The following is a 26025-nucleotide window of genomic DNA, read 5'->3' on the forward strand; positions in this document are numbered from 1 at the left end:
AATTAAATTAGTCTAAAATATTTTTTAAAATCTAATTAATTCTAGACATTTATATCTATTTTATATATTATAAAATCGTTTTATGGAAGCTTCAACAGTTTTATTGTAAAATTTAGAATTACACGAATCATATATATATATATATATATATATATATATATATATATATAATATTACACACTAGTTGTGTTTTTACTTGCATACACATTGAAACAGTGAAGAAATCCTAGCTTCAAATAATTTTATTTACACTTTCAAGTTAAACAATGTCAATATAATTTTTGCTCCTTCAAAATTCTCTATTTTTACCTTTTAATTCAGAGTCTCCAATTTGAAATTATTTTATTATATTAATATGTAGGAATTTGATTTTTCCGGGTTTCCCGTCTTCCATTTAGAAGGTTCACAACTAGTGAGGTTTTTCAGAGAGAGAGAAAGTAAAGATATTTGACCTGAACAAGTTGCGAAGAAATTTATATAAAAATTATGATATTATTTATAATTCAAAATTTTAAGATATTAAATTTATGAGTTTTTTTTTTATTTATCTTACTTATTGCAAAACTTTCATTTTACTTGAATTCTTAAAATCATAGTCAAAATATAGTTTCTGAATTTCCTGACCGATCAACAACATTGACATCGGTAATGCATACTCTGTTGATTATACCTTACAACAAATTCAGCCATTTCTCTTCCAAATATTTAAGTTTTTAAGTTTGTAATCCCACAATAAGATTGCACTTTGCAGCTGATGTGCCTAAATGAACAATCATTCTGTGGAACCAAGTGCAAGCCATTATAGTCAATTTTCTCTATACTTTGCTGTTACAAGTTGGTATTTTCAAATAATTTATTATTCTATGTTGAAAACAAGGTATCTTAATGTATTTGGTAGCTGAATTGAGAGATGCGTTTTGGAAGATGCAAAAATAGCGTTTTAAGCCCCACATCGCTGAAAGAGAAACGAGCAGTATAGAACTTGTGCTATAAAACAAAAGTGTCTATGATTTTGAAACATACTTACCTGGACGGGATTAATGGGTGACCAAGAAGGCCCATAGTCTAGGACAGTGACTTCTATTGCACTTGAGAAGGGTGCTGTTCTAAGGTCTGTCCAAGTGGCAGAATCTACGTCATAATTTGTGGTAGAGGGGGCCTGCGTCCGCGCGGCCCCTACGTTTCAGTCCTAAGTTCTATTTTATTGAACAACAGCATTCTGATATTAGCTTAATAGGTAGCTTCTGTGTTGTAACTTTCTGGTTTCATTCAGCATCAGCACTCTGATGTTAGCTTATTGGTGTGCTTTTTACTTTCTGGTTTTATTCAGCATCAACACTCTGATATTATCTTCTTAAGTTGCTTTTGTGTTGTTACTTTCTGGTTTTACTTAGCATCAGCCTTCTGATGGTAGCTTATTAGGTTGCTTCTGTGTTGTTACCTTCTAGTTTTATTCAGCATCAGCATTTCTGGTTGCTGTACTTTCTAATTGGGATTCTTATGTTTATGTGATTGTGGTTGACAATATAGTTGTTCTTACCTTAATTTGAATCAGGTTTTCGAAAAGATTAAATATTATGATCAAAGGAAATTATGAAGTTGATGAAATTGGCATTAATCTTCAATAGGAGTTTTACAAATATTTAGAGTTCTTTCAATTCTGTTATGGGGAAAGACACTTTGTGCTTTTACTTGCATAACATGAAAACAGTGAAGCAATTTCTAGATTTGCAACAGCAGGTTCAAATAATTTCATTTAAACTTTCAAGTTAAACTATTTGTCTACGTCTACATAATTTTTCTTCATCCAAATTCTCTATCATTACTTTTTAATTCTCTATCATTACTTTTGTGGGTTTCCCATTTTCCATAAAGAAACTTCACAACTCGTGTAAGATTCATCAACTCACTTAAATTTCTAACATCGTGGTAGAAATTTAGTTTCTGAATTCTCCCGACAGATAAAAGTTGTTTGGACGTGGCAACAGTTACAACAATGAAACTGGTGATGCATACATAAATTATTTTGAATAATTAGAAAAACATGACGCATGTGTTATTGTTGGACCCAGTGAGTCTCAAGTGGTAAAATAAGTTGGAGGTAATTGAGAGAGTAGAGGAGCAAGTGTGTTTGTGAGAGATTGTATTAGTATGATCCCAGGTGCAGGGGTGAAATATACATATACATTGGGAAAATAAATTCAAGAGAGGAATGGTGCCAAAACTCCTGAACTAGGCATCTATAATTCCAATACCATAACCATTTTCACCACCTCCTTTGATAGAAACCAAGGGTACACGAGAATTGGCACGGGCCAAAAAATTTGAATCAAGATACAAAACTATAACAGTGATGTCATCGTGGAAATGTCTCCTCACCCCTCTGTCAATCTTTTTCAAGTCTGAGTATCTCGTTTCTCTTTTCTTCGCAGCTTCACATAGTGCTGTTTTCACAAGTTTCTTTGCCACTCCCTGTATCACAATAATCTGTTCAATACATTTTTATACCAAAAAATGGCCACCAAGATCTCATAATTCATTGTTTCAGTCCATTTTTTTCAAATCAATGAACATCAAATGTTTCAACAAGTAACAAACGTTAAGACCTCAGATGACAGTTATATATGCAAAGGAAACATAAGTAAATTAGAATCCTACATTGCGTGGACAGCTTTGGACAATGTCAACTGCTTCTTGACTGCTCAGATGCTCCCATAACCCATCTGATGCAAATATGAGAAACTGATCTTGAGGACACAATTTCTGTACCAGTATTGCTGGTTCAGCTTTAAGGATTGGCTGCTCAAAGGGTTCCGGGAGTCGAAATTTTGACAATAATGGTGCTCTATTAAACTCTACCTTCTTTAGGTAGGCATCACCAATGGATCTTGAAATCTACAATATAAATAAACAACAGATTAACACAATCTTCATTCATGTTGGCTGTGCCATCAAATAATCATGATTGGAAGCCTTAAATGTGGTTGGAGTATTGACAAGAAACTTAATAAACCTATAGTGAACAGCATGTTTCAATTTGGACAGTGGGAAAATGAAAACAAACTTGATCAGAATGAAAGATTATCTCAGGACATAAAAGTACTAGCAAATAAGACAGACTGAATTCACTGAGACTTTCAACAATAGTCTGACTTATGTAACCAACAATGATGGTCAAATTCAATTCAGGTTCCTGATATTCTATAATCCGAAACTAGACATATATCTGATATAAAATCCTGCTACCATTACATACAAAGAAGTCAGAGAATGATGATTTTTATTGAGTTGCATTATGAAATTAGACGTATGGCCAGGGATAAGTAAAGTTAGAAAAAGATCAATTGTGATCCAAACAAAACCAACCAAAACATAGATAGAAGACTGCATGAATTGGACACTGAGTAATAATTTGCAGAAGACATTAACACAAACATTGAATAGGCACAGTGAAACCAGCGATAAAATTTGAAAGTAGTCACCTGAATCAGACCCTTCACGCGCCAGACCTGGTGCTTCATAACCACTATCTGCGGATCATCAGGATGCAACGAGCGCAACTCTTCTCTGACAGATACTATGCTAGCATTGTGCTCCTCGGATAATTGAATAGCTTTAATCTCTTTTGTAGCCTCATCCATTCTACCTAGTACTGCTCGAGAATCTCCTGCATTTCCAATATAGAGCTCCCCACAGCATATTAGGCCTATCAAGCAGCAAGATCCAACTGACGCTAGAGGGGGCTTATGCAGCCATTGCTTCTCTACCAGAGAAAGAAATTCTTCTTCAGTTGCCAAGAACGCTTTATGGACAACATCAGCTGACATTCCATCATTTTCAGAAGAAAATTCTGCTTTAAGATCAACCCATTGAGTCAGTAAAACAGATCAACCAGCTAAAACTCACAGTGAATGAAGACAACAATGCACCCCCTTTTCTGCTAACTGTTAATGTTTTAAGTCAATAACTAACAGGCAAAGTTCAGGAATAAAAGGGATTCGTAGATCCATCAATGGTTGAAGTTTAAGAGATGTTCATATGCTTATGCAGTATCAGGAATGAACCAGGATTTCTTCATTCGAGTGAAGTTAACAATAATCTCAAACTACCGTAATATACTCGGACTTCCATCAAAAGCCAGGTTAGCAGAAAAAAATTCCATCAAGTCAGGGCACATTGCCTTTAAAAGGCATGCAGTATCCAAAGACATAGTTTGAAAACAAATTTAATTAGCGATGATCAGATGGATATATACTAGATTCATTCCTATTGAAATAAATTTCCCTTATATGCCACATACTGGAGATTCCACAAAGAATAAAATGACAAATCTTGAAAAAAAATATCGTTTGAAGAAATGCACATAACATGGTTCTTACCAATCTAACAAAAAGCAACAACTAAGCCTTATTTCAATCAGTTCAGTTACATGGATTAAAACACTCAATCAAAGATCCTATGAGGCCTTGTACCATTTACAGCAAGGCCTTTTCAGTGGACAACGGAAAAGGAGTTCCTACTAGTGGGGAAAAAAGGGCAAAAACCCCTTTACTAAATATATGTTTATCAAAACAGAGAGTAACAAAGTTGTTTAAAACAATATTTCTGGGCTTGAACTTGTGCAAAGAAAATCCAACAGCAGAAAATTGTACATGTTGCACATACATAAAATTTCGAAGTGAGTCACGAATTTGGTCTTGAAATTGTATTCTTGGTCAATTTGTTCTCTTACATGTATGGAATGGTCTTAGAAATTATAAACTGTCGGTTAATTTAGTTTTTCTTATAGTGGTGTCATGTATTGTTGTTAAAAGGACTGAATTGACATATTAAGTGTCCATGGAAGATCTTACTAGGCACAGATCCACCACATAAGAGGGACTAAATTGACCAAAAATTGGATAAACCATTTTGAAGAATTTGAACCCTCTTTGTCTTCTCCATTCAAAAAACATTTTTTTAACCTTAATCACCCCATTCACAGCATTCTCATCTTTACCAAAAACGAGAGCACAACAAATTGTTTCTTCAAAACTGTCACTACATGGGAAGGCAAGAATGGTGCGAACTTTGGAGGTGAAGGTGGAAAAAATGGTTTTAAAATGGCGAAGACAAAGAGAGGAGGGGTAAATTTCATCAAAATGAGCCAAAGTAGATGTTACAAAGATGTTTAACATGCCAGCTCAGGCAGCATTACATGACATCAGAACACAGACTACGTTAATTGACAGTTTACAAACTCCAAAGAGCATTTTACCATTTTGGGGATCAAAACGATGATCATTGCAATTTTAAAGACAAAATTGATGATATTTTTATGATGCAGAGTGAAGAAAAACTCACTCTTGATATTTTTAAAGAGATTGTCATTGACAAACCGGGAAGCTTCTGGACCTCCATGGCCATCGTATATACCAACAAAAGTTGCAAGAGGAGTTCCCTCAGTTAAGCTCAAGGGGCCAGATTCAAGTTGGCTTTGATCCTCCAACAATTTGTTTGCTTGAATAACTGCCATTGAGAATTCACCATGCGCATGTCTTCCAGAATCTTTGTACCACAACAAACCATCAACACGCCCACTTGAATCTCCATGCCTACCAGAAATTTCACCCGTATCAGATGGTCTCCAACAGGGTGACACAATTCGCCTAATTGTAGCTGATACCATCCCTTACATAGTCTCACACACACAACTGACCAACAAATAATTCATCAAATCAAAGTCAATGACAATATCAAAACGCCTACTTTCCTATCTACACCATCTACGTAACTGACCCCAACTCACAACCTCCACAAATCAAATGCCAATTAAGAAACACTGACACCATAATACATAAAACTCGAAACCATCAAAGACGAAAATTGCAGTGTCCACAACCTGCACCACGATTTGAGATCATAATCAATTCAGATACCCCATTCATTAACTATCTATCAAACAAATCCAGAATGAGAAAAAGAGTTTTCATCAGCCACACTACGAAACTGAACAATAACCAAGAGCCATCAACATTCATTACTAGAAAGAAACAACAAAATTGAAACATGGGCAGCTCGTAAAATTGCACATACAAGATTCTATCTGATCATCAATTGCAGAACACAAGAACAAATATATGTATGCACTCATACAAACAAAAAACGGTAACAGATTTTTTTTTCATCGTACCTTGGATAGATATGTCGGGAAATTTAGTATCTTGATAATTCCATATGCATTAAAACCCCAGTGAGAATTTTAAGGATTGGAATTAGTTGGGGTGAAAAGGTTGAAGCTTTAATTGTAGTTTTGGAAGGGAGACAGGGGTTTGAGGGGGGAAATGGTTTGGTTTGTTTATGCTTCTCCTTTCCTTATTCCATGAAGTTTGTAGCCATAAAAAAGGAATTAGAAAAGAAGAACAAAATGAGTGAGTTTGGTTTGGTGGTGGAAGGAATTTCCAAAGGGCTTTGGCTTTTGGCTTTTGGGGTTGGTTGGCAGTTTTTGTTTTCTAAATTTTATTGCCTTGGTGGGGTTTAGACTTTGACCGCCAACTAACCAACTTTTCCACCTCTCTTTCATTTTCTTAACTTAGTATATTGCAACCTTTTCTTCAGACAATCTAACGAACCCAGCGTTTCCCAGACCCTCACTCTCTAATACACTTTCTATTTTTGAAAATATCTTTGACTTAAACACAATACCTCCCTCGGGTCAAGTTCTTGTATTAAAAAAGTACAACACTATTTATAGAATATATTCGGTACTGCTTATAACAAATATGTTTGTAATTTCTTTGTAAATATATTCATGCATCTGATAAGTTATCTTCTTCTCTTTGGAACAAGTTATGTTATCTGAAACTGTAAGTAATTGTATCATATTAAGTACTTTTTACCGTTGATTATTTATACCGACAATAACAATATATATAAGGAATTATTTTAAAAGAGCTTGATCATGATACAACATAAACACGATATTCATTTTTGTTTTTAGCTTTTAGTTAAAATAATTTTTGGATAGTAATAATAAAAACAAAATAAAAATAGTATGAAAACATTAAATAATATAGAACTAAAAGAATCTACTGTATAAGAAAACTTAAAATTGATAATTTATTTTGGTTTACATTCTTGTCATTAAAATACACTATGATCTCCAATTCAAACTCTCTTCTAATTTTCTCCCGCAATAGTTTTGTTTTTTCTCATTTTATACAGTTGTATCTCCTTTTTTTGACAAGTCTCCAGTCCTTTTCTTTACGAGTTTCAAGGCTATTTTTAATTGAAAAAAAATGTCATAAAATTATATACAATTGTATGAATTTGTAATTTTTGTATGGTTTTTTTTTCGAGACTATTTTTTAAGTTGGCCAGATGTCTGTGGTAATTTTGTTTAAGTAGATTGTACTAAACTCAATAATTTTGTCAGCATTTGATTAATCACTAAATTGAAAAAGGTTTCAAAAAATTTGGAACAAGTTTTTTTTTCACTCTTTTTAGATTGTATTATAAAGCTGAAATTTCATAAATTTTTAGCATTAAGTTGCCACACCTACAAATTTAGATTGCTTAGTTCAATAAAATACAATAATACAACAAAAATGCATATTGGTAGTTCGTGTTTCTGCTATTGCATAATAATGGCGTTGCATTTTTTTTCTGAGGATTCAGATATCTATGTTTATATAATGTAATTAAAAATAATTTAGAATCATTAAATATATATTATTTGCCTGGCCACAATGCACAGAAACCATAAATGTGATGATATACAGAAAATTCCAGAAATTTAATGAGATGATATTCCGTTTTTCCTTTTTAAACACAATTCTGAACAACCTTAATTACATTGTTATATAAATCAAGAGAAGTTTATATAAAATAAAATATTAATTTTCAAGAAATATAAACATCATTTGCCTGTCCTGTTCGAAAAAACTGAAAGAGAGACTTGCAATTAATTAACCTTTAGTTATTTGTTGTTGAACTTACTTCCCAGCATATTAACCACATATTTTACCTAGTGAACACAATTACAGCCATCACTGTAACGTAAGATCGCCATAGTACACGACTGCGTTATGTTGAATTGTTCATTTTGGTAAGTTATACTGTTGGGTTTTGGTATGTAAAATATGTAGTCCTTTTCACGAGCAACTTTTAGAGGATTAGCAATAGTTCAAGACTTAAAGTAATACAATATTCTGAGTTGTAATATACACTAAAGCAATACAATCTTACAGTCGAGTTTTTGGTTAGTGACCGAGTTACCTTACAACTAAGGAAATTCGTGCGAGATACGCTACTGACAGTTACACAAGAGGCACCAGATCAGACACTATCAAAGCTAAACATTAGGGAAGGGTAAATAAAGGTAGCAGGATAAAACTTATGTGAAATTTGGAGATAAAAGGTAAACTTTCATGTTTAGTTTTTAAAAATGACTTTCAATCAAAATTTCCCAAATTAAATAAATAAACATTTCTCATGAAAAGTCCTTGTATTCAATAAGGAGAAAAGAGGGACATACTTTTGCATCGCCGAAGCAATCGACACAACATATAAGGGAGGGCCTTGGAATCTAGCTCCAGCAAATATATTTTACTAGTGCTGAAAATATATGGCCCTTAGAGCATTATAGCCCAAATCATGGAAACTAAATAAAATTCTCAAATATAGCCGAAAGGGGAAATTCTAGAGGAAAAATAGCTCATAAAAAACACTAAAGCACATCACAATTAAATGATCTTACACCAAATTAGGCTCATTCAATCATCATCAGAGGCAGAAAACTAAGAATACACAGTAAAATACAGGAAGCAGATTGCACTTAGGCAAGCAATGTCTGTCCCTACGCGTGATCAACCCTGCCATCGTCCTCATTGATTCCATCACCAGCGTGTCTGCAAACAAAGACAATCACAAAACATTAATGTTTCTTAATATCTAGACAAACCCATTCAGAGGGTGATAAAATCTAAAATATTAAATGCTTTGTGCTTGGTAACAAAAGAATAAAATCAGAGTTGCATCAAGACCAACCGCCAAGAAGATGTTAGATTCCGAGCTTTTCTGTCTAATTGAAGATTTTCCAATGCACCTGATGTTTGAATTATGTCCTCGGCAAGTTCATCACTGTCATATCGCCAATTGTACTCATCCTTCCTATAGGCAGACATGGAAGATCCACCTCTTCTATCTGAATGCTAGAGTGTAAATTAAGGGAAATTTCAAGCACGCAAATAACTTAAGGTAAAAAAGTCAATTACAGAAAATACCCACCAGATGATGCCTGGGATGAAGGAACAGCCCTGCAACAAATAGGTGAGTTATAAAAAAATGTCTACCAGAAATGAAGTTGAGAACATCTACAAACATAAATAAGTAAAATAATAAAGTAATACAAGACCGACTTGTAGAGAAATAAGGTCAGTTATGCACCTTCCTAGTGGAGGTAAGCCACCAGCAACAGATGAGGAAGAATGCCTACGGGAATTCCGTGATTCCGAGTTTGGTAAAGACTCGGTTTCTGAAGCGGTATATCTCCTACCACTAGCCCTTGATTGGGATAAATTCTACAGAAGCATATTCACCACACGATTAAACAAAAGCCAGTACACATTTGCAGCATTCTATGATGTATTAACTGTGCTTTGCACAAAAAATGGCCTACCAAGGGTTTCGTATCATTAACTTCAAACACTGCACATGACAAACGAAATTTCCCCACTATACTATCATGCATCATCAACATAAAGTAGCCAACACTACCTACACCATTTTAAGCAAAAATCTGCCATGTTTTTTTTCTTTCAACACATTAGCTTGTCCTCATAATCACATATTTGCACGAGCACAGCACAACTCAATCAAAGAAGAGGCACCCAGAAAATTAGATTATATAGCAGAAGGGTAATAACTCAATCAAGGCTACTTTTATACTGATGCAACCTATAGTCAGAAATTCCAAGTTATAATTAATAATAATAGTGAGGAAGGAATATCATGACTTTAGCCTATGTATCATTACTCTTCAACCTTAACTGCAATGAACAATCTCCTTTCCAAATCTACAACGTTGAATTCACAAAATTTTCAATATATAAAGTTTACAATTCTTAAAATCAAAATTAATCTAACCAGAAGACCCTGCAACATTTCTACGTAGCTCCTATTGCAACAAGGCTTGGAGATAGCCCAGTACTACAAACTGTGGCATAAGACACGGAAACTGCCTGCTAGCTTGAAAAGTGCCAAATATTTCCAATAAAGGCTCCCTGCAAATGTTCAATCTAACCGGCCCTTGATTCCTATACTATATCACGATCCAAAATCCCTCTAAGCACAATCTAGAACAAGAACCATTTTCTAGATATATCACCACAAAACGAAAGCGCGGATGGAAAAAAAAAATAATGAGTAACTGATTGAAAAACCTCAAGCTTCAAAAATCCTTCAAGCACATCCAAGAGTAGAGGACTATCTTTGTTTCTGCTGAGATCATAACCATTTTTGGAACTAAACTCCTTAAGCTCCGTCTTCCAAAAATCTTTTTCCTGCAAATAAGAAAAAACAGCCAAAAGCCTTATAACGGAAATTAAATTAACACACAAACTAGATGGAAACACAAAAAACAGTTAATTACCAAATTACATTCCGGAAGGTAAACTTTTAGAGTGTGATTGAGCTGCGCCCAGTCAAGGTACTCACATATCATGGCCGTAAGGAGCCTACCTGCACAGCAAATACTAAACTTAAACGAAACATAGCTACTAATGCGGTGCATTCATTTTCATTGCACGGTAACCTAAAAATTCATTTATGGCCACATATAACTAACCATAGGAAGCCAATTTTCATGCACAATTGGCAAATCGGATCGGAAGTATTAAGAGCAGAGGAACAACTAGTAAAGTAACGGAAGCTGGTTAAAAATTCAGGCCATGTAAAGTAACAACACGGCGAAGGAATCTCAGAAGATTGCAATGGATAAAGATGAGCAAGAAAGTAGGGCTAGGGATCGAGAAAAAGGCGGGAAGAAAGGAACCTGGAGGAGAAGCGTGAAGCTGTTTAGCTCGATCGTTGCAGCTACCAAGCAATGCAGGAGGTAGACCTTGGTCCTTCTCAATCACGCGATCTTCCTCTTCGATGGCCTCGAACACACTCGCTCTGAGCTCGGCCTGAGACAAAAAAGAAATGCAACAAAAACCCTAAGTCCCGTTGCGGAAAAATTGAATGGATCTCGACGGTGGGAAATTAGAAAGAAGAAACCCTAAGCGAGGGAAAGTGAATGTGTGCATGAATCTACGTACACGGATCCTGGCGAGAACGCCTTTCTTCTCGAGAGTGCGAGTGACCAGTGTCTTCAGGTCCATCATTTCCCTCGTGTAGTCGTCCATTTCTCTTCTTCTCTCAACCAATTACCACACCCAACTCTTGTTTTCCTTCCTTTCTTCTTCTTTTCCCTCTTTCTGTGTTGCGCGTGCGCGTGCGCGATTGCAAATATTCACGATTTCGTTGGTCACGTTAGTGTGGATTAACAATGGGCCCTCTCGCTTCTTTACTACTACGGCCCGGGATCAGGCCCACTTCTTCATTGGGCTTGACCAGCCGCTTTCTTTAAAACCCTTTCTGTTAAAGTTAATTAATTAATTAAGTTTAAAGCATAATTCTTATTTTTGTTCTGGCATAGCACACAGGTTTCATTTTAAACTACAAGTATACTGTGTTTTAAATTTACATAAGTAGCATTTCTGGCTTTATTATGCATTACTTTTTACAAAAGCGTTGGAATTCGGTCATTGAGAAATCGAATTTTCACTTATATTTTAATTCGATTTTTAGAAAATTGAATTCTGATTTTTGTTTTTTTTAAATACTTTTATGCAAAGTATATTAGAATTTGGTTATTAGTAAATTGAATTCTAAGTTTATTTTTACTATATTATTTTTGTGAAATGTACGTTGTAATTCGTTTTTCTAGTAAATTGAAATATGAATTTTGTTTTGAGTGAATTTTATAAAAAGGGAGATTTGAATTTGGTTATCAATAAACTGAATTTTGACTTTTGTTAGTAATGATTATTTAATAAAGGAAGTTGATTTTGGATAATAGATTTCAGAGGTAATTTATTATTTAATTTTTATTTTATTGAATCTAAAACTATTCTAAATCTATTAGACTTTCTCCACTCCATTATGCTTTCTTTCTCACAAACCTAAAATCATTTTTGGTCTTTTCTCTTTCCTTTATCTTTCTTTTGTCTCTCACCAACGAAAACACATTCTCTCTCCACACTCTCTATTTTGGTGTTCAAACTGTGTCCTTTTTCTCGTTCAAGGTTAAAGGTCATTCCTTTCTCTTATTGAAGCTCTTGTCTTTCTCTTTTCAATTTCATGTGGGAACAATATCAATTTTGAGTGCATAAACAACATCTTATTCCATTTCAATGTGCAGAAAAAAAGATCATATGGGTAATAGGAGTAAGATAGGTAAAGTCAAAAAAATAAAAGTCATATTTCAATTTACAGAAAAACGAATTACAACATACATTTCAGAAATAAATTTAGAATTTAGTTTGCTAGAAACCGAATTATAATATACTTTTCGTAAAAGTTCTTTAAAAATAAAAGTGAAAATTTGATTTTTTGAAAACCAAATTATAACCTATGTTTATAAAAAGATTCAAAATAGAAGTAAGAATTCAGTTTGTTGGAAACCGATTTTCAATATATTTTTTGTAAAAATGCTTAGAAAGTAAAAGTTAAAATTTAATTTTCCAAAAATCAAATTTTAACCTACGTTTGTAAGAAAAATTAAAACATAAGTCATAAGTAAGTTTCAGCAAACAAATTTCAACTTAGACTTTTTAAAAAAGTAATGGATATTTTTTTATAACCAAAATGTTTTTTATAAACAGAATTCTAACTTAATAAAAAACGTGTTACTTGTATAAATTTAAAGCATATAATATCATATTCATAATTTAAAATAGAGTAATAATTTTTTGATACACCTAAATTTTTTACATTTATTCGACATTATTTTTATTCACTTTTTATTCTTATTTTTAGAAACAATACAAAAGTTTACGCTTTATTAAATATTTTATCTTGTAATTTTGTCATATGAATGTGATGGTTTTAAAATGAAGTAATGATACATGCCATATTTTTAATTCATTTTACACAAAATAAAAGAGTAAAATAATAATAAAAATGTAAAATTTGATATTTTTTAAGAAAAAAATGAGTAAAAACAGTGTAAAAGATTTAAGTGTGTGAACATTTCTCTTTTAAAACGAGACCTTTGCTATGTGAGAAGGAAAAAAAAAATCTTGAATTGTCGGTACTACTTTATACAGGTAATAAAGCACGAGGATATTGTTGTACGAGGATATTGTTGTAGGTATACAGTAATAAAGCACGAGGATATTGTGCTTCTATTTTTCCTATAAGAAAGCAGAAGGATATGGTTATGGTGCTTCATCTTTCCTTTAAGATAAGAAACAGAGAAACAGAGAGTTTGAAGTTACTACAATGGCAGCGGTTGACCCTCACTCGTTCACGAAGGCATCGCAGCCACGGACGAAGCACGTGTCCCTGAGTCTGTACCTGGACTTCTCGAGCTCCATCATTCACGCCTCCGGGCTCTTCCTTCTAGAAAGGCCACACCGGGGGCCATTCTCCCTGGACACGAGGTCCCTCACCATCCATGGCGTCATCGACCCCACAAGCAGAGCCTCTCTCCCCTTCACCCTCTCCTCGCCGGACCCCATAAAAGGGTCGGAGCTCTCCGTCACCCTCTCCGATCACTCCTCTTTTCTCATCACCTACTCCACCTCCCCCTCCTCCTCCGCACTACAATGGCTCCTACCACCCCAAACTCCGCCAAGACCCACCATTTCGTCTATACCCAATGCCAGGCCATCCACGCCCGCTCCGTCTTCCCCTGCCAGGACACTCCCGCCGTCCGGATACGCTACTCCGCGCTCCTCAACATCCCTTCGGAGCTCTCCGCTGTCATGTCGGCGCGCCACGTCCAGCGTCGTTCACCCAAAAAAGACGACGCTTTGGACGTCGTTACGCCCTCTCCATGGTGCGCGGAAGGGAGGGTGGTGGAGGAGTTCGAGATGGAGCAGTCCGTGCCGCCTTATCTCTTCGCGCTCGCTGTCGGAGCGCTTGGAAATAGGGAGGTGGGGCCCAGGACGACGGTGTACGCGGAGGATGTGGCCTCTGTGTTGGACTCGGCGGCGGCGGAGTTCGCCGATACGGAGGATTTGGTCAGGGAAGCGGAGAGTCTGTTCGGACCGTACGAGTGGGAGAGGTTTGATTTGTTGGTTTTGCCGCCTAGTTTTCCCTATGGGGGGATGGAGAATCCAAGGATGGTGTTCTTGACGCCCACTGTAATCAAGGGCGATGCGTCCGGGGCGGAGGTTGTGGCTCATGAGCTTGCTCATAGTTGGACTGGGAATTTGATTACCAACAAGAACAATGAACATTTCTGGTTGAACGAGGTACTGTGCTGGGTGTTTGGTTTCATGTCACGTAATTGGAAAAATCGTGTTGAGATGTCTAAAATACCAGCTTGTTTAGTGGCTCCAATTGACTTTTGTTCACCAAAAAAATCAGACTTATTGGCTAAGGTAAATTATACAAGGCTTTGTTCACTAAACTAATTTTTGCAAATGGATTGAAAAAAAAATTATTTCGTTTTGAAGTAATTGTATGATTTGCAGGATAAACACTTCTTTATCATCCGATGATATGCAAAAATTTAAAAGAATTCAATATGAAATTCCACCTTTATCTTTTTATAATTTGATAATTTTTAATTTTGTATATGAAAAACAGAATTTGCTGAATCAGTAGAAATATTCGATTCTAAAATAATGTTTTGATGAATTTTAAATAAAGTAATTTTATTTTACTTAAATAAAATATTATTTTAATTTCTTTTTAACTTTTATTCTTTTTTACTAATTAAAATATTATTTACTATTAAATATATTATTAATGAATATTATTTTATATTCTTTTTATTACAATTGATATTTTCATAATCTTTAATTTTTATTAATTAAATAACTTTTTTATTTATCACATAACTCAAATTTTATATTAATTTTCAAAAATTTTATTTTAAAATCTATTTTTACTCATTTCCAAATCCATTAAAAATAATAATAATTAATTCATTTTCAAATCTTTTCAAATTCATTCACTCGTTATAAATCGTTTTTAGAGTAAACAACATAGAACATGAATCCATTCTAATTAGAGTCAATCTTACAATGGCTTAATTATATATCAGTACTTTTGTTGTTGGGCTTATGCTTTCAAGTCCTGCCTTCTTCTTTTTTGTTTGAGAAGTGAAAGCCTAATTAGAGAGCAATTCGTTGAGTTCATCCTTCTAAAATAATAAAAATCGTGACTTATGTTTTTCTGTTTCTAGTTTCCGTATTTGACAAGTTGCCACGGAGAAACAAATAGTGTTCTGGTGCTAGATGTTACATTTTTAATTCATAAACATAATTGTTTTGTGGTTTCTATGAACAAAGTTGAATCTGTGATGGTGAAATCATTCCTGATTGTGATTCCAGGGCTTCACTACTTATGCGGAGAGAAGGATTGTGGAGGCTGTACAAGGAGAACAAATAGCCGCATTGTACAATGGAATTGGTTGGAGGGGTTTGATTGAGGATGTTGAGAGGTTCAAGGACAACTTGGAATTTACAAAGCTAAAAAATAATCAGGAAGGAATTGACCCAGATGATGTGTTTTCTCAGATTCCATATGAGAAAGGTTTCCAGTTCTTATGGCGCATTGAACGACAGGTATCTGAATTTGTTTTTTCTTGTTCTGATCTGACATGCCCACTTTGCATCATATTCCTCCTGATATTTGTTTTTGTTTTGCAGAGATTCTACATTAACTAAAAGTATTAATTGTTAAACTATGTTCATACTTTGCTACTGTTTCTTTTTCTCTTCTCATGTTGGGTTGTAACATGTGTGCATGGTCTGTTTGTCATTCTGAGGCTAAACCTAACCTAAATTGTTGGAACTGAGTTTTTTGTGGTGTGGTTGGGACAGGTTGGGAGACCTGCATTCGATGAGTTTCTGAAGAAATATATTGCTACCTTCAAGTTCCAATCAATTGATACTGAAACATTCCTTGACTTCCTTAAAGCTAACATACCTGGCATAGAGAACCAGATTGACTTGGTGCGGTGGACGGAAGGTACTGGCATTCCTCCTGATGCTTATGAACCTGATTCAACTATTTATAAACAGATCGTTTCACTGGCAAATGAGTTCAAAAATGGGAGGATTCCAAGGGAAGATGAAGTTGCTGATTGGCAAGGTCTGCAGTGGGAGCTCTACTTGGAAAACTTGCCGGAACCGATTGAAGCTTCCCAGGTTAATATTGTTTTCTCAAATTCCTAGTGGTCTTTTTCTTCACTTCCTTGGTAACATCATTTGGATAAACATCTTATTCTGTAATATGGAACATAGTGGTTTGTTCAAAACAACCATATTCTTGATTTCACATATGTTATCTGTGTTATTCATCATAATTCTTTGTATAATACATGTCATCATGCAGCTTGTAGAGTTGGACTCACGCTACAAGCTAGCTGAGTCGAAAGATTACGAGGTAAAGACGGCATTTCTCAAATGGGCTATTTCATGCGGATGCAAAACTTACTACAATGAAGTGGAGAAAACCTTAAAAGAAGTTGGGAGGATAAAGTATCTTCGTCCACTTTATACTGCTCTTATGAGTGGGAACGAAGATGATAAAGTATTTGCCAAAACAGTATTTTCAGAAGCCCGTGAGTCTTACCATCCGATTGCTCAAAGTGTTGTTGAGGGTATACTTTCCAATAATCTGTAGAAGCAACAATTCTCGGATTGTTTAATGTATTTGGACGTTTGCATGTTGTCTTTTTCTGTACTCCTTTACAATAAATGAGGTTTCTCTTCATTCTGACACTTTAAAAACTACTGCAACGAGAATCTCTTTCATAATTCTTCTTCTTGAAACATTTCAGCCATTGATATAGGGTTATCTGGAGATTTCTACTGTAAGATTTTTATATAATAAGGAAAATTAAAGAATTTTCATTATATTGAGGAATTTTTTGTCTATCTTAGGAGAGAAAGGGATCATTCGTCGGCTTATTTCTAATTTTACTTCTTAAAATCACCTTTTTTTAGGAATATAATAAGGTTTAGATATTTTTCAAATAACTATTTAGTTAAAAAGGCTGACATGGAATGAAACAATTGTTTAAGTGGTGATTGTTTAATGTGTAATTATTGCTAAAATAGGGAACAATACAATAAGAGGGCAACAATCTTTCCAGGCATGTTTTCTGAAATCTTAACCACTAAATAAGTTCAATAATCTGAGAACTTATAGCTTTCCCACCTTATCCTTAGTCTCTTGACCGAATAGCTTTCCATCCACAGAATCAGTGACCAAAAGAATAAGTACAAATTAAGCAGGCAACATTTTATTCATTGGTCACGCTCAATTTAATAACAGAGTGACTGAGCCGACTTCTGGATTCTATCATTAGCTACAAGATCCACGTCAACATGCCAAATGTACACTAGCAATATAGCATATAGCATGATGCCAACATGAACCACTTTAACTCACAGTTAATCACTGCAACTTAATCCTAGACTTAGACCTAGACCTGTCAATTTGGCCCTCCTTACATGGTTTGGTCCTAACCCACGTGGGTTGGGACTAGAAAAATCTACAGGGTCAAAAAACTCCTCGTAGAAAAAGCTCACGGGCCAAAATGTCTTCAAAAGCCCTGTGAGTCAGGGCCAGCCCATGGGCCTTTTTTATAGAAAAAATGTTCATTTTGAATACAAGAAAAAATATAATTAACTCCTAATTTGTTACAAAAATAGTTACTATAGAAAATAAATTAAAATTTTTATAAGAGGAGAGTTCTAAAATCAAGAAGTAAAAGCAAAATGACAATATTTATTGAGTTAGATTCTCTAAGTATATAATTAAAGGATCATTTTATAAATTTGAAATTTAAATATTTAATTTCACTTTTTTTTAAGTTATAAGTAAGAAATTAACTTTTTATCTAAAATTATCCTAATTGAAATTTAAGAGAAGATTTTCTCTAATTGAAACTCTTAATTTAAAAAAAATGAGGCTTCTTTATTTTCTTAGAAAGTTATTGAAAAAAAAACTAAATATAAATGATTTTCTTTTTCATTTTATACTCAACAAATCATGTTCATAACAAAAATAATAAATAAAAAGAAAAAACTCATAAACCTTGTGCAGACTAAAGTTGTATTTGTCCATAGAATTCAATCTCGTCGTACTACTCACTCAAAATGTTTACATTTTAAATGTCATAAACATAAATATAAACATAAACATAAACATACATTTATGTTATGTGTTCTAATTGAAAGTTAAAAATAAATTATTTAATGTGTTAGTTAAAGAATATAAACACTATAACATTTGTCATTCTTTAGTACTTTAGGTTTATTTAAAATTTTCATTTTTTATAAATTTTTAAGAAATTAACTTTCTTTTTATAATATATCTTATGGTGATTTTGAAAAAAGATTATTAGAGAGAAAAAAACAAAATAAAACATAAGTTTAATTTACACATAACATATTAATACTATTTTTGATCCAAAAATTTTAGATAATAAATTTTTGAATTATTTTTAATTTTAAATAATTAAAAACAGATTGAGTGATATTTCAGAAGTCAAGAAAACAAAACAGTGATTCTTTATAAAAATTGTAAAACCAGTGCAAATATTAAATCAAATTAATATATTATTATCTCTCTTTGTGATTATTTTGATATTACTAATTATATCTAATTTTCTAATAATTGGTGTCTGCAATATAAGACATAATTTTATTAAAATTGACAACAAAATAAAGCATTTTTATAATATTTCAGTAAAATAAATTTGTAATACTATTTAGTTATATAAAATTAAGTGTGTGGTTTGCAATTGTTTTTAATTATTTAAAAAAGTGATTATTTTGAGTATTAAATATTCTATTATACTATAATTAATTAGTTTTATTTAATAATTTGAAATAAGAAATCAATTACATGAATATAAAATTTAGTACTTTTAATAGTTACTATTAAGAATGTTGAAGTTTAGTTTTCAAAAAAAATTTAGTAGGCTAAACTCACACCTTAACCCTCACCCTAACCCCTTTGAGAGGGGGCTTTGGGGGTTGGGGCTTTTTTTGGCCCCCATTTGAGGGGCTTCTTAAGAGGGGGCTTTTTCAATAGTGGGTTAGGGCTAGCCCCGGGGTCATGGATCAAATTGACACCTCTACTTAATCCTAACTCAAACCTCCACTGCATCTCATATCTCAGCCTTCTACTTTATAATGTAAGAAAGTCTCTGCTAAAAGACAGGGCCTCCTAATCCCTCTCAACCATAAAGAAGCTCACAAACCCCCTTTGGATGACTTATCTTCCGAACCCAAATAGCTTGTTTCTGCACCCATTCCTATTACAGGTAATGAATCTATATCAAAACCTCTTTCTGCAGATTTATTATAATCTTCATAATCACTTCCACCGGAACTACTCTCCTCTGGAGTTTGAAGCGAATCTGCCTCAGCTTAATCCGTTTTTAAGCCACCATCCAACATGTCTGCATCTGCTTCAGGAAGTCGTTGCTGAAGGGGCACAGCGTCACTGATAACTTGACCCATCTTCAGTTTCTCTCTATAATTCTCCATTTCTGCTCTGTACCTCTCTTTTATCTTTCATGGCCTTCTCTTGATAAACCTTTAGGACAGTTAAACTCAGTGCATTAATATAACATTACACAAGACACAAGAAAAAAAAAACAAAAGGAAGATGCATGCATGATGGGCTTATATCATGCATGAAAAAATACATTAAAGAAATTACTTACCGTCTTTTCTGATTCTTTTAACTTGTTCCAAAGTTCACCAATCATCCTACTAATCTCTCTGTCTTTTCCATGGTGAAGTGCATTTAGTCTTGCATGCTGTTCAGCAAAGAAGAAATTGTACCCACTTCTGTTAGATTTTGGATGAGCAGGATCTCTTCTTTTTATTTCTGATTTCTTCCTGCGTCTCCGACAATGAACACCTACTGAAGAAGAAGCGTTGGTATTATTAGCTGGGGCACTATGATGGGATGCGTGCAATATAGGATTCTGTGGAGCTTGATAAAGTACTCCTTTGAGTTTCTCTGAACCAATCGTGACAGTAACTAGATAGCTACTTTCAAATTTCCCGTCAATGACCCCAATGACTGGAGATCCAGGGAAGATGTTATCATTGCTGAAGACCACAAGAGAATAAGCATTACTACTACTTATCAAATAATCAAACAGTCTAGTTTCTGATGATCATTAAAAAATCACACAAAAAAAACAAGTGCAACTTCAAGTCTTTTAGTAATATAAAAATTGGTCAACTTCTTGTAACCATTAGTTTGCAAGAGATTACAATTTTGCAGATGAACTTAGTACAAATTAATACCATGGCCAAATAAAAAAGACAAGTTCAACTGTTAGTAATAAAATAAGTGGTTAAGTTCCCGTAAAAAGACAATGCTCATTTCTATCATGTCACGTGTAAAATCCCAATTTTTCATAGTATATAACTATTATAGGATACAATAAACAACCAAAAACAGCTCTTACAATTCATCAGAAGTCTCATAATAACACAATTTTCTTCATCACATATTAATACCCACATTAGGTAAGGAAAACAACTTGGAAACCCTCACCAATAGCTCCGGAAGGATCCAAAACCCCCCAAAACAACCTAAAAAACGTCCAAAACTGATACCAGATACCTCAAATTTAAAATTTCCAAAACCCAAAAAACAAAAAAACAAAACTGGTGCAATAGTTCTCAGTGCCCAAAAGCTACCCCTTAGCACCAGAACCACTGGAAAACTACCGCGCAAAGCCAGAAAACTACCCCTCATCACCATACAGTACATGATACACATCTAACCTTACCGTGGACACTTTCCCCACAACTTCTAATGTTCCTTAGGACCTTCTATGCACTGAGCAACATTGAAAAACACTCTCCTAACTCAGATTTGCTATCTCAAGCCAACTTAGCTACTTTCAACCACTCAAACTCAATTCTATACCTTTCTCCACCAATTTTCTGCAACTTACACATTAAACAAGTCTTAATAGACTTAAAAACAGATTATAAACCCTTACCTTTAGCCCAGACCTTCTAGTTTTCAATCTCACTAGTTCAAACCCCTAAATTACACATAAAACCATGCAACCACATCCTCACAACTACTCTGCTGCATAATGCACCACATTTTATTGGTTTAACACCTCTCAGAAGTCCTAAATGACTTCAAAACAGTTCCCAAACTTCTGTTTTACACAACCAACCCTTTACATAAAAGGAAAGGGCGGACGGAAAAAAAAATAGAGAGCAACTGATTGAAAAACCTCAAGCTTCAAAAATCCTTCAAGCACATCCAAGAGTAGAGGACTATCTCTGTTTCTGTTGAGATCAAAACCATTTTTGGTACTAAACTCCTTAAGCTCCGTCTTCCAAAAGTCTTTTTCCTGCAAATAAGAAAAAACAGCCAAAAGCCTTATAACGGAAATTAAATTAACACACAAACTAGATGGAAACATAAAAAACAGTTAATTACCAAATTACATTCCGGAAGGTATACTTTTAGTGTGTGATTGAGCTGCGCCCAGTAAAGGTACTCACATATCATGGCCGTAAGGAGCCTACCTGCACAGCAAATACTAAACTTAAACAAAACATAGGTACTAATGCGGTGCATTCATTTTCATTGCACGGTAACCTAAAAATTCATTTATGGCCACATATAACTAACCATAGGAAGCCAATTTTCATGTACAATTGGCAAATCGGATCGGAAGTATTAAGAGCAGAGGAACAACTAACGGAAGCTGGTTAAATATTCAGGCCATGTAAAGTAACAACACGGCGAAGGAATCTTAGAAGATTGCAATGCATAAAGAGGAGCAAGAAAGGGTTAGGGATCGAGAAAAGGGCGGGAAGAAAGGAACCTGGAGGAGAAGCGTGAAGCTGTTTAGCTCGATCGTTGCAGCTACCAAGCAATGCAGGAGGTAGACCTTGGTCCTTCTCAATCACACGATCTTCCTCTTCGATGGCCTCGAACACACTCGCTCTGAGTTCGGCCTGAGAAAAAAAAGAAATGCAACAAAAACCCTAAGTCCCGTTGCGGAAAAATTGAATGGATCTCGACGGTGGGAAATTAGAAAGAAGAAACCCTAAGCGAAGGAGAGTGAATGTGTGCATGAATCTACGTACACGGATCCTGGCGAGAACGCCTTTCTTCTCGAGAGTGCGAGTGACCAGTGTCTTCAGGTCCATCATTTCCCTCGTGTAGTCGTCCATTTCTCTTCTTCGCTCAACCAATTACCACACCCAACTCTTGTTTTCCTTCCTTACTTCTTCTTTTCCCTCTTTCTGTGCTGCGCGTGCGCGTGCGCGATTGCAAATATTCACGATTTCGTTGGTCACGTTAGTGTGAATTAACTATGGGCCCTCTCGGTTCTTTACTACTACGGCCCAGGCCCACTTCTTCATTGGGCTTGAGCAGCCGCTTTCTTTAAAACCCTTTCAGTTAAAGTTAATTAATTAATTAAGTTTAAAGCATAATCGAATTGTTCTCGGTGCTACTTTATACAGGTAATAAAGCAGAAGGAAATTGTAGTCGGTGCTTCTACTTTTACTTTAAGAAACAGAGAGTTTGAAGTTACTGCAATGGCAGCGGTTGACCCTCACTCGTTCACGGAGGCATCGCAGCCACGGACGAAGCACGTGTCCCTGAGTCTGTACCTTGACTTCTCGAGCTCCACCATTCACGCCTCCGGGCTCTTCCTTCTGGAAAGGCCACACCAGGGGCCATTCTCCCTGGACACGAGGTCCCTCACCATCCATGGCGTGATCGACCCCACAAGCAGAGCCTCTCTCCCCTTCACTCTCTCCTCGCCGGACCCCATAAAAGGGTCGAAGCTCTCCATCACCCTCTCTGATCACTCCTCTTTTCTCATCACCTACTCCACCTCCCCCTCCTCCTCCGCACTCCAATGGCTCCTACCACCCCAAACCTTCGCCAAGTCCCACCCTTTCGCCTACACCCAATGCCAGGCCATCCACGCCCGCTCCGTCTTCCCCTGCCAGGACACCCCCGCCGTCCGGATACGCTACTCCGCGCGCCTCAACATCCCTTCAGAGCTCTCCGCTGTCATGGCGGCGCGCCACGTCCAGCGTCGTTCGCCCAAAAAAGACGACGCTTTGGACGTCGCTACGCCCTCTCCATGGTGCGCGGAAGGGAGGGTGGTGGAGGAGTTCGAGATGGAGCAGTCCGTGCCGCCTTACCTCTTCGCGTTCGCTGTCGGGGCGCTTGGGAATAGGGAGGTGGGGCCCAGGACGAGGGTGTACGCGGAGGATGTGGCCTCTGTGTTGGACTCGGCGGCGGCGGAGTTCGCCGGGACGGAGGAGATGGTCAGGGAAGGGGAGAGGCTGTTCGGACCGTACGAGTGGGAGAGGTTTGATTTGTTGGTTTTGCCGCCTAGTTTTCCCTATGGGGGGATGGAGAATCCAAGGATGGTGTTCTTGACGCCCACTGTTGTTAAGGGGGATGGGACCGGGGCGCAGGTTGTGGCTCATGAGCTTGCTCATAGTTGGACTGGAAATTTGATTACTAACAAGAACAATGAACATTTCTGGTTGAACGAGGTATTTTACTGGGTTTTTGGTTTCATGTCATGTCATCGGAAAAATCGTGTTGCGATGTCTAAAATATCAGCTTGTTTAGTGGCTCCAATTGACTTTTGTTCACCAAAAAATAGCAGACATATTGGCTAAACGGAATTATATAAGTGGACATTGAATAGCTCTTCTGGGTCCAGGATTGACTTTTGATTAAAGCAAATCTAGGTGGGTAAAAAATTTATATATGTACTGCTAAATTGTTTTTAGAGTAAACAACATCAGAACATGAATTCATTCTAATTAGAGTCAATCCTACAATGGCTTAATTATACATCAGTACTTTTGTTGTTGTGCTTATGCTTTCAAGTCCTGCCTTCTTTTTTGTTTGACAAGTGAAAGCCTAATTAAAGAGCAATTCGTTGAGTTCATCCTTCTAAAATAATAAAAATCGTGTAAAGACAGACTTATGTTTTTCTGTTTCTAGTTTCCGTATTCGGCAAGTTGCAACGGAGAAACAAATAGTGTTCTGGTTCTAGATGTTGCATTTTTAATTCATAAACATAATTGTTTTGTGGTTTCTCTAAGCAAAGTTGAATTTGTGATGGTGAAATCATACCTGATTGTGATTCCAGGGCTTCACTACTTATGCGGAGAGAAGGATTGTGGAGGCTGTACAAGGAGAACAAATAGCGGCATTGAACATTGGAATTGGTTGGAGGGGTTTGATTGGGGATGTTGAGAGGTTCGAGGATAACTTGGAATTTACAAAGCTAAAAAATAATCAGGAAGGAATTGACCCAGATGATGTGTATTCTCAGGTTCCATATGAGAAAGGTTTCCAGTTCTTATGGCGCATTGAACGACAGGTATCTGAATTTGTTTTTTCTTGTTCTGATGTGACATGCCCATTTTGCATCATATTCCTCCTTATATTTGTTTTTTGTTTTGCAGAGATTCTGCATTAACTAAAAGTATTAATTGTTAAGTTATGTTCATACTTTGCGACTTTTTCTTTTTCTCTTCTCATGTTTGGTTGTAACATGTGTGCATGGTCTGTTTGTCATTCTGGGGCTAAACTTAACCGAATTTGTTGGAACTGACTTTTTTGTGGTTAATTTTGGTGTGGTTGGGACAGGTTGGGAGACCTGCATTCGATGAGTTTCTGAAGAAATATATTGCTACCTTCAAGTTCCAATCAATTGATACTGAAACATTCCTTGACTTCCTTAAAGCTAACATACCTGGCATAGAGAACCAGATTGACTTGGTGCTGTGGACGGAAGGTACTGGCATTCCTCCTGATGCTTATGAACCTGATTCAACTATTTATAAACAGATTGTTTCACTGGCAAATGAGTTCATAAATGGGAGGATGCCAAGGGAAGATGAAGTCGCTGATTGGCAAAGTCAGGAGTGGGAGCTCTACTTGGAAAACTTGCCGGAACCGATTGAAGCTTCTCAGGTTAATACTGTTTTCTCAGATTCCTAGTGGTCTTTTTCTTCACTTGCTTGGTAACATCATTGGGATAAACATCTTATTCTGTAATATGGAACATAGTGGTTTGTTCAAAACAACCATGTTGTTGATTTCACATATGTTATCTGTGTTATTCATCATAATTCTTTGTATAATACATGTCACCACGCAGCTTGTAGACTTGGACTCACGCTACAAGCTATCTGAGTCGAAAGATTACGAGATAAAGGTGGCATTTCTCAAAAGGGCCATTTCATACGGATGCAAATCTTACTACAATGAAGTGGAGAAAACCTTAAAAGAAGTTGGGAGGGGGAAGTATCTTCGTCCACTTTATACTGCTCTTGTGAGTGGGAACGAAGATGATAAAGTATTTGCCAAAACAGTATTTTCAGAAGCCCGTGAGGGGTACCATCCGATTGCTCAAGGTGTTGTTGAGGCCATACTTTCCAAGAATCTGTAGAAGGAATAATTCTTGGATTATTTGATGTATTTGGACGTTTGCATGTTGTCTTTTTCTGTGCTCCTTTACATTAAATAAGGTTTATCTTCATTCTGACACTTTAACAACTACTGCAACGAGAATTTCTTTCATAATTCTTCTTCTTGAAGCATTTCAGCCATTGGTATAGGGTTATGTGGAGAGGAAAAAGAGTGCATAAAAATTAGTGATGGAGATTTCTCCTGTAAGATTTTTATATATTGAGGAAGATTAAAGAATTTTCATTATATTGAGGATTTTTTTGTCTATCTTAGGAGAGAAAGGATTATTCGTCGGAGTAT

General features: G+C 35.7%; 4 protein-coding genes, 1 non-coding gene and 1 pseudogene across 9 annotated transcripts; 3 read left to right on the top strand and 3 right to left on the bottom strand.

Annotated features, from left to right (window-relative positions):
* Positions 1-1019: 1019 nt before the first annotated feature.
* Positions 1020-1179, top strand: LOC128196065 (U1 spliceosomal RNA). Its single transcript, XR_008248165.1, has one exon. It is a non-coding gene; the product is annotated as a U1 spliceosomal RNA (small nuclear RNA).
* Positions 1180-2126: 947 nt separating this feature from the next.
* Positions 2127-6613, bottom strand: LOC108325935 (probable protein phosphatase 2C 38). Of its 4 annotated transcripts, none has more exons than XM_052874922.1 (5): positions 6173-6613; positions 5344-5693; positions 3483-3853; positions 2659-2895; positions 2127-2472 (listed from the first exon to the last, which is right to left on the bottom strand). In XM_052874922.1, exons 2-5 carry the CDS (start codon positions 5666-5668, stop codon positions 2233-2235), a joined length of 1173 nt encoding a protein of 390 aa, XP_052730882.1. In that variant the 5' UTR covers positions 5669-5693; positions 6173-6613; the 3' UTR covers positions 2127-2232. The 4 variants fall into 4 exon arrangements, with proteins under 4 accessions (XP_052730882.1, XP_052730881.1, XP_052730883.1 ...); XM_052874921.1 differs by having other exon boundaries at positions 5344-5881; positions 6173-6612; XM_052874923.1 differs by having other exon boundaries at positions 5344-5594; positions 6173-6610.
* Positions 6614-8677: 2064 nt separating this feature from the next.
* Positions 8678-11486, bottom strand: LOC108325937 (protein TONNEAU 1b). The gene is made up of 8 exons (XM_017559097.2): positions 11298-11486; positions 11033-11165; positions 10631-10719; positions 10422-10541; positions 9427-9560; positions 9268-9296; positions 9028-9184; positions 8678-8888 (listed from the first exon to the last, which is right to left on the bottom strand). Exons 1-8 carry the CDS (start codon positions 11382-11384, stop codon positions 8837-8839), a joined length of 801 nt encoding a protein of 266 aa, XP_017414586.1. The 5' UTR covers positions 11385-11486; the 3' UTR covers positions 8678-8836.
* A 1993-nt stretch (positions 11487-13479) lies between these two features.
* Positions 13480-16958, top strand: LOC108325934 (leucine aminopeptidase-like; annotated as a pseudogene).
* A 2159-nt stretch (positions 16959-19117) lies between these two features.
* On the bottom strand, positions 19118-22722 carry LOC108326059 (protein TONNEAU 1b-like). Of its 2 annotated transcripts, none has more exons than XM_017559306.2 (6): positions 22356-22722; positions 22091-22223; positions 21724-21788; positions 21491-21610; positions 19943-20336; positions 19118-19812 (listed from the first exon to the last, which is right to left on the bottom strand). In XM_017559306.2, exons 1-5 carry the CDS (start codon positions 22440-22442, stop codon positions 20331-20333), a joined length of 411 nt encoding a protein of 136 aa, XP_017414795.1. In that variant the 5' UTR covers positions 22443-22722; the 3' UTR covers positions 19118-19812; positions 19943-20330. The 2 variants fall into 2 exon arrangements, with proteins under 2 accessions (XP_017414795.1, XP_017414794.1); XM_017559305.2 differs by having other exon boundaries at positions 21700-21788.
* A 28-nt stretch (positions 22723-22750) lies between these two features.
* Positions 22751-25839, top strand: LOC108326058 (leucine aminopeptidase). Its single transcript, XM_017559304.2, has 4 exons — positions 22751-23789; positions 24398-24631; positions 24901-25227; positions 25415-25839. The coding sequence occupies exons 1-4, from the start codon at positions 22812-22814 to the stop codon at positions 25703-25705; spliced, it is 1830 nt and encodes a 609-aa protein (XP_017414793.1). The 5' UTR covers positions 22751-22811; the 3' UTR covers positions 25706-25839.
* Positions 25840-26025: the final 186 nt, after the last annotated feature.

Source organism: Vigna angularis, chromosome 3, assembly GCF_016808095.1.
Source record: "Vigna angularis cultivar LongXiaoDou No.4 chromosome 3, ASM1680809v1, whole genome shotgun sequence".
NCBI lineage: Eukaryota > Viridiplantae > Streptophyta > Magnoliopsida > Fabales > Fabaceae > Vigna > Vigna angularis.

Excerpts from the sequence above, each read along its gene's own strand:
- LOC108325935 (XM_052874922.1), bottom strand. The coding sequence starts at position 5,668 with ATGGTATCAGCTACAATTAGGCGAATTGTGTCACCCTGTTGGAGACCA. Across the intron at positions 3,854-5,343 it reads TCTCTTTAAAAATATCAAGA|CAGAATTTTCTTCTGAAAAT; the intron begins GTGAGTTTTTCT and ends TTGATCTTAAAG. Across the intron at positions 2,473-2,658 it reads TCCAAAGCTGTCCACGCAAT|GGAGTGGCAAAGAAACTTGT; the intron begins GTAGGATTCTAA and ends ATTGTGATACAG.
- LOC108325937 (XM_017559097.2), bottom strand. The coding sequence starts at position 11,384 with ATGGACGACTACACGAGGGAAATGATGGACCTGAAGACACTGGTCACT. Across the intron at positions 10,542-10,630 it reads ACCTTCCGGAATGTAATTTG|GAAAAAGATTTTTGGAAGAC; the intron begins GTAATTAACTGT and ends TCTTATTTGCAG. Across the intron at positions 9,185-9,267 it reads TTCATCCCAGGCATCATCTG|ATAGAAGAGGTGGATCTTCC; the intron begins GTGGGTATTTTC and ends TCTAGCATTCAG.
- LOC108326059 (XM_017559305.2), bottom strand. The coding sequence starts at position 22,442 with ATGGACGACTACACGAGGGAAATGATGGACCTGAAGACACTGGTCACT. Across the intron at positions 21,789-22,090 it reads GCTTCACGCTTCTCCTCCAG|GTAGGCTCCTTACGGCCATG; the intron begins GTTCCTTTCTTC and ends TTTGCTGTGCAG. Across the intron at positions 21,611-21,699 it reads ACCTTCCGGAATGTAATTTG|GAAAAAGACTTTTGGAAGAC; the intron begins GTAATTAACTGT and ends TCTTATTTGCAG.
- LOC108326058 (XM_017559304.2), top strand. The coding sequence starts at position 22,812 with ATGGCAGCGGTTGACCCTCACTCGTTCACGGAGGCATCGCAGCCACGG. Across the intron at positions 23,790-24,397 it reads AACATTTCTGGTTGAACGAG|GGCTTCACTACTTATGCGGA; the intron begins GTATTTTACTGG and ends TTGTGATTCCAG. Across the intron at positions 24,632-24,900 it reads TATGGCGCATTGAACGACAG|GTTGGGAGACCTGCATTCGA; the intron begins GTATCTGAATTT and ends TGGTTGGGACAG.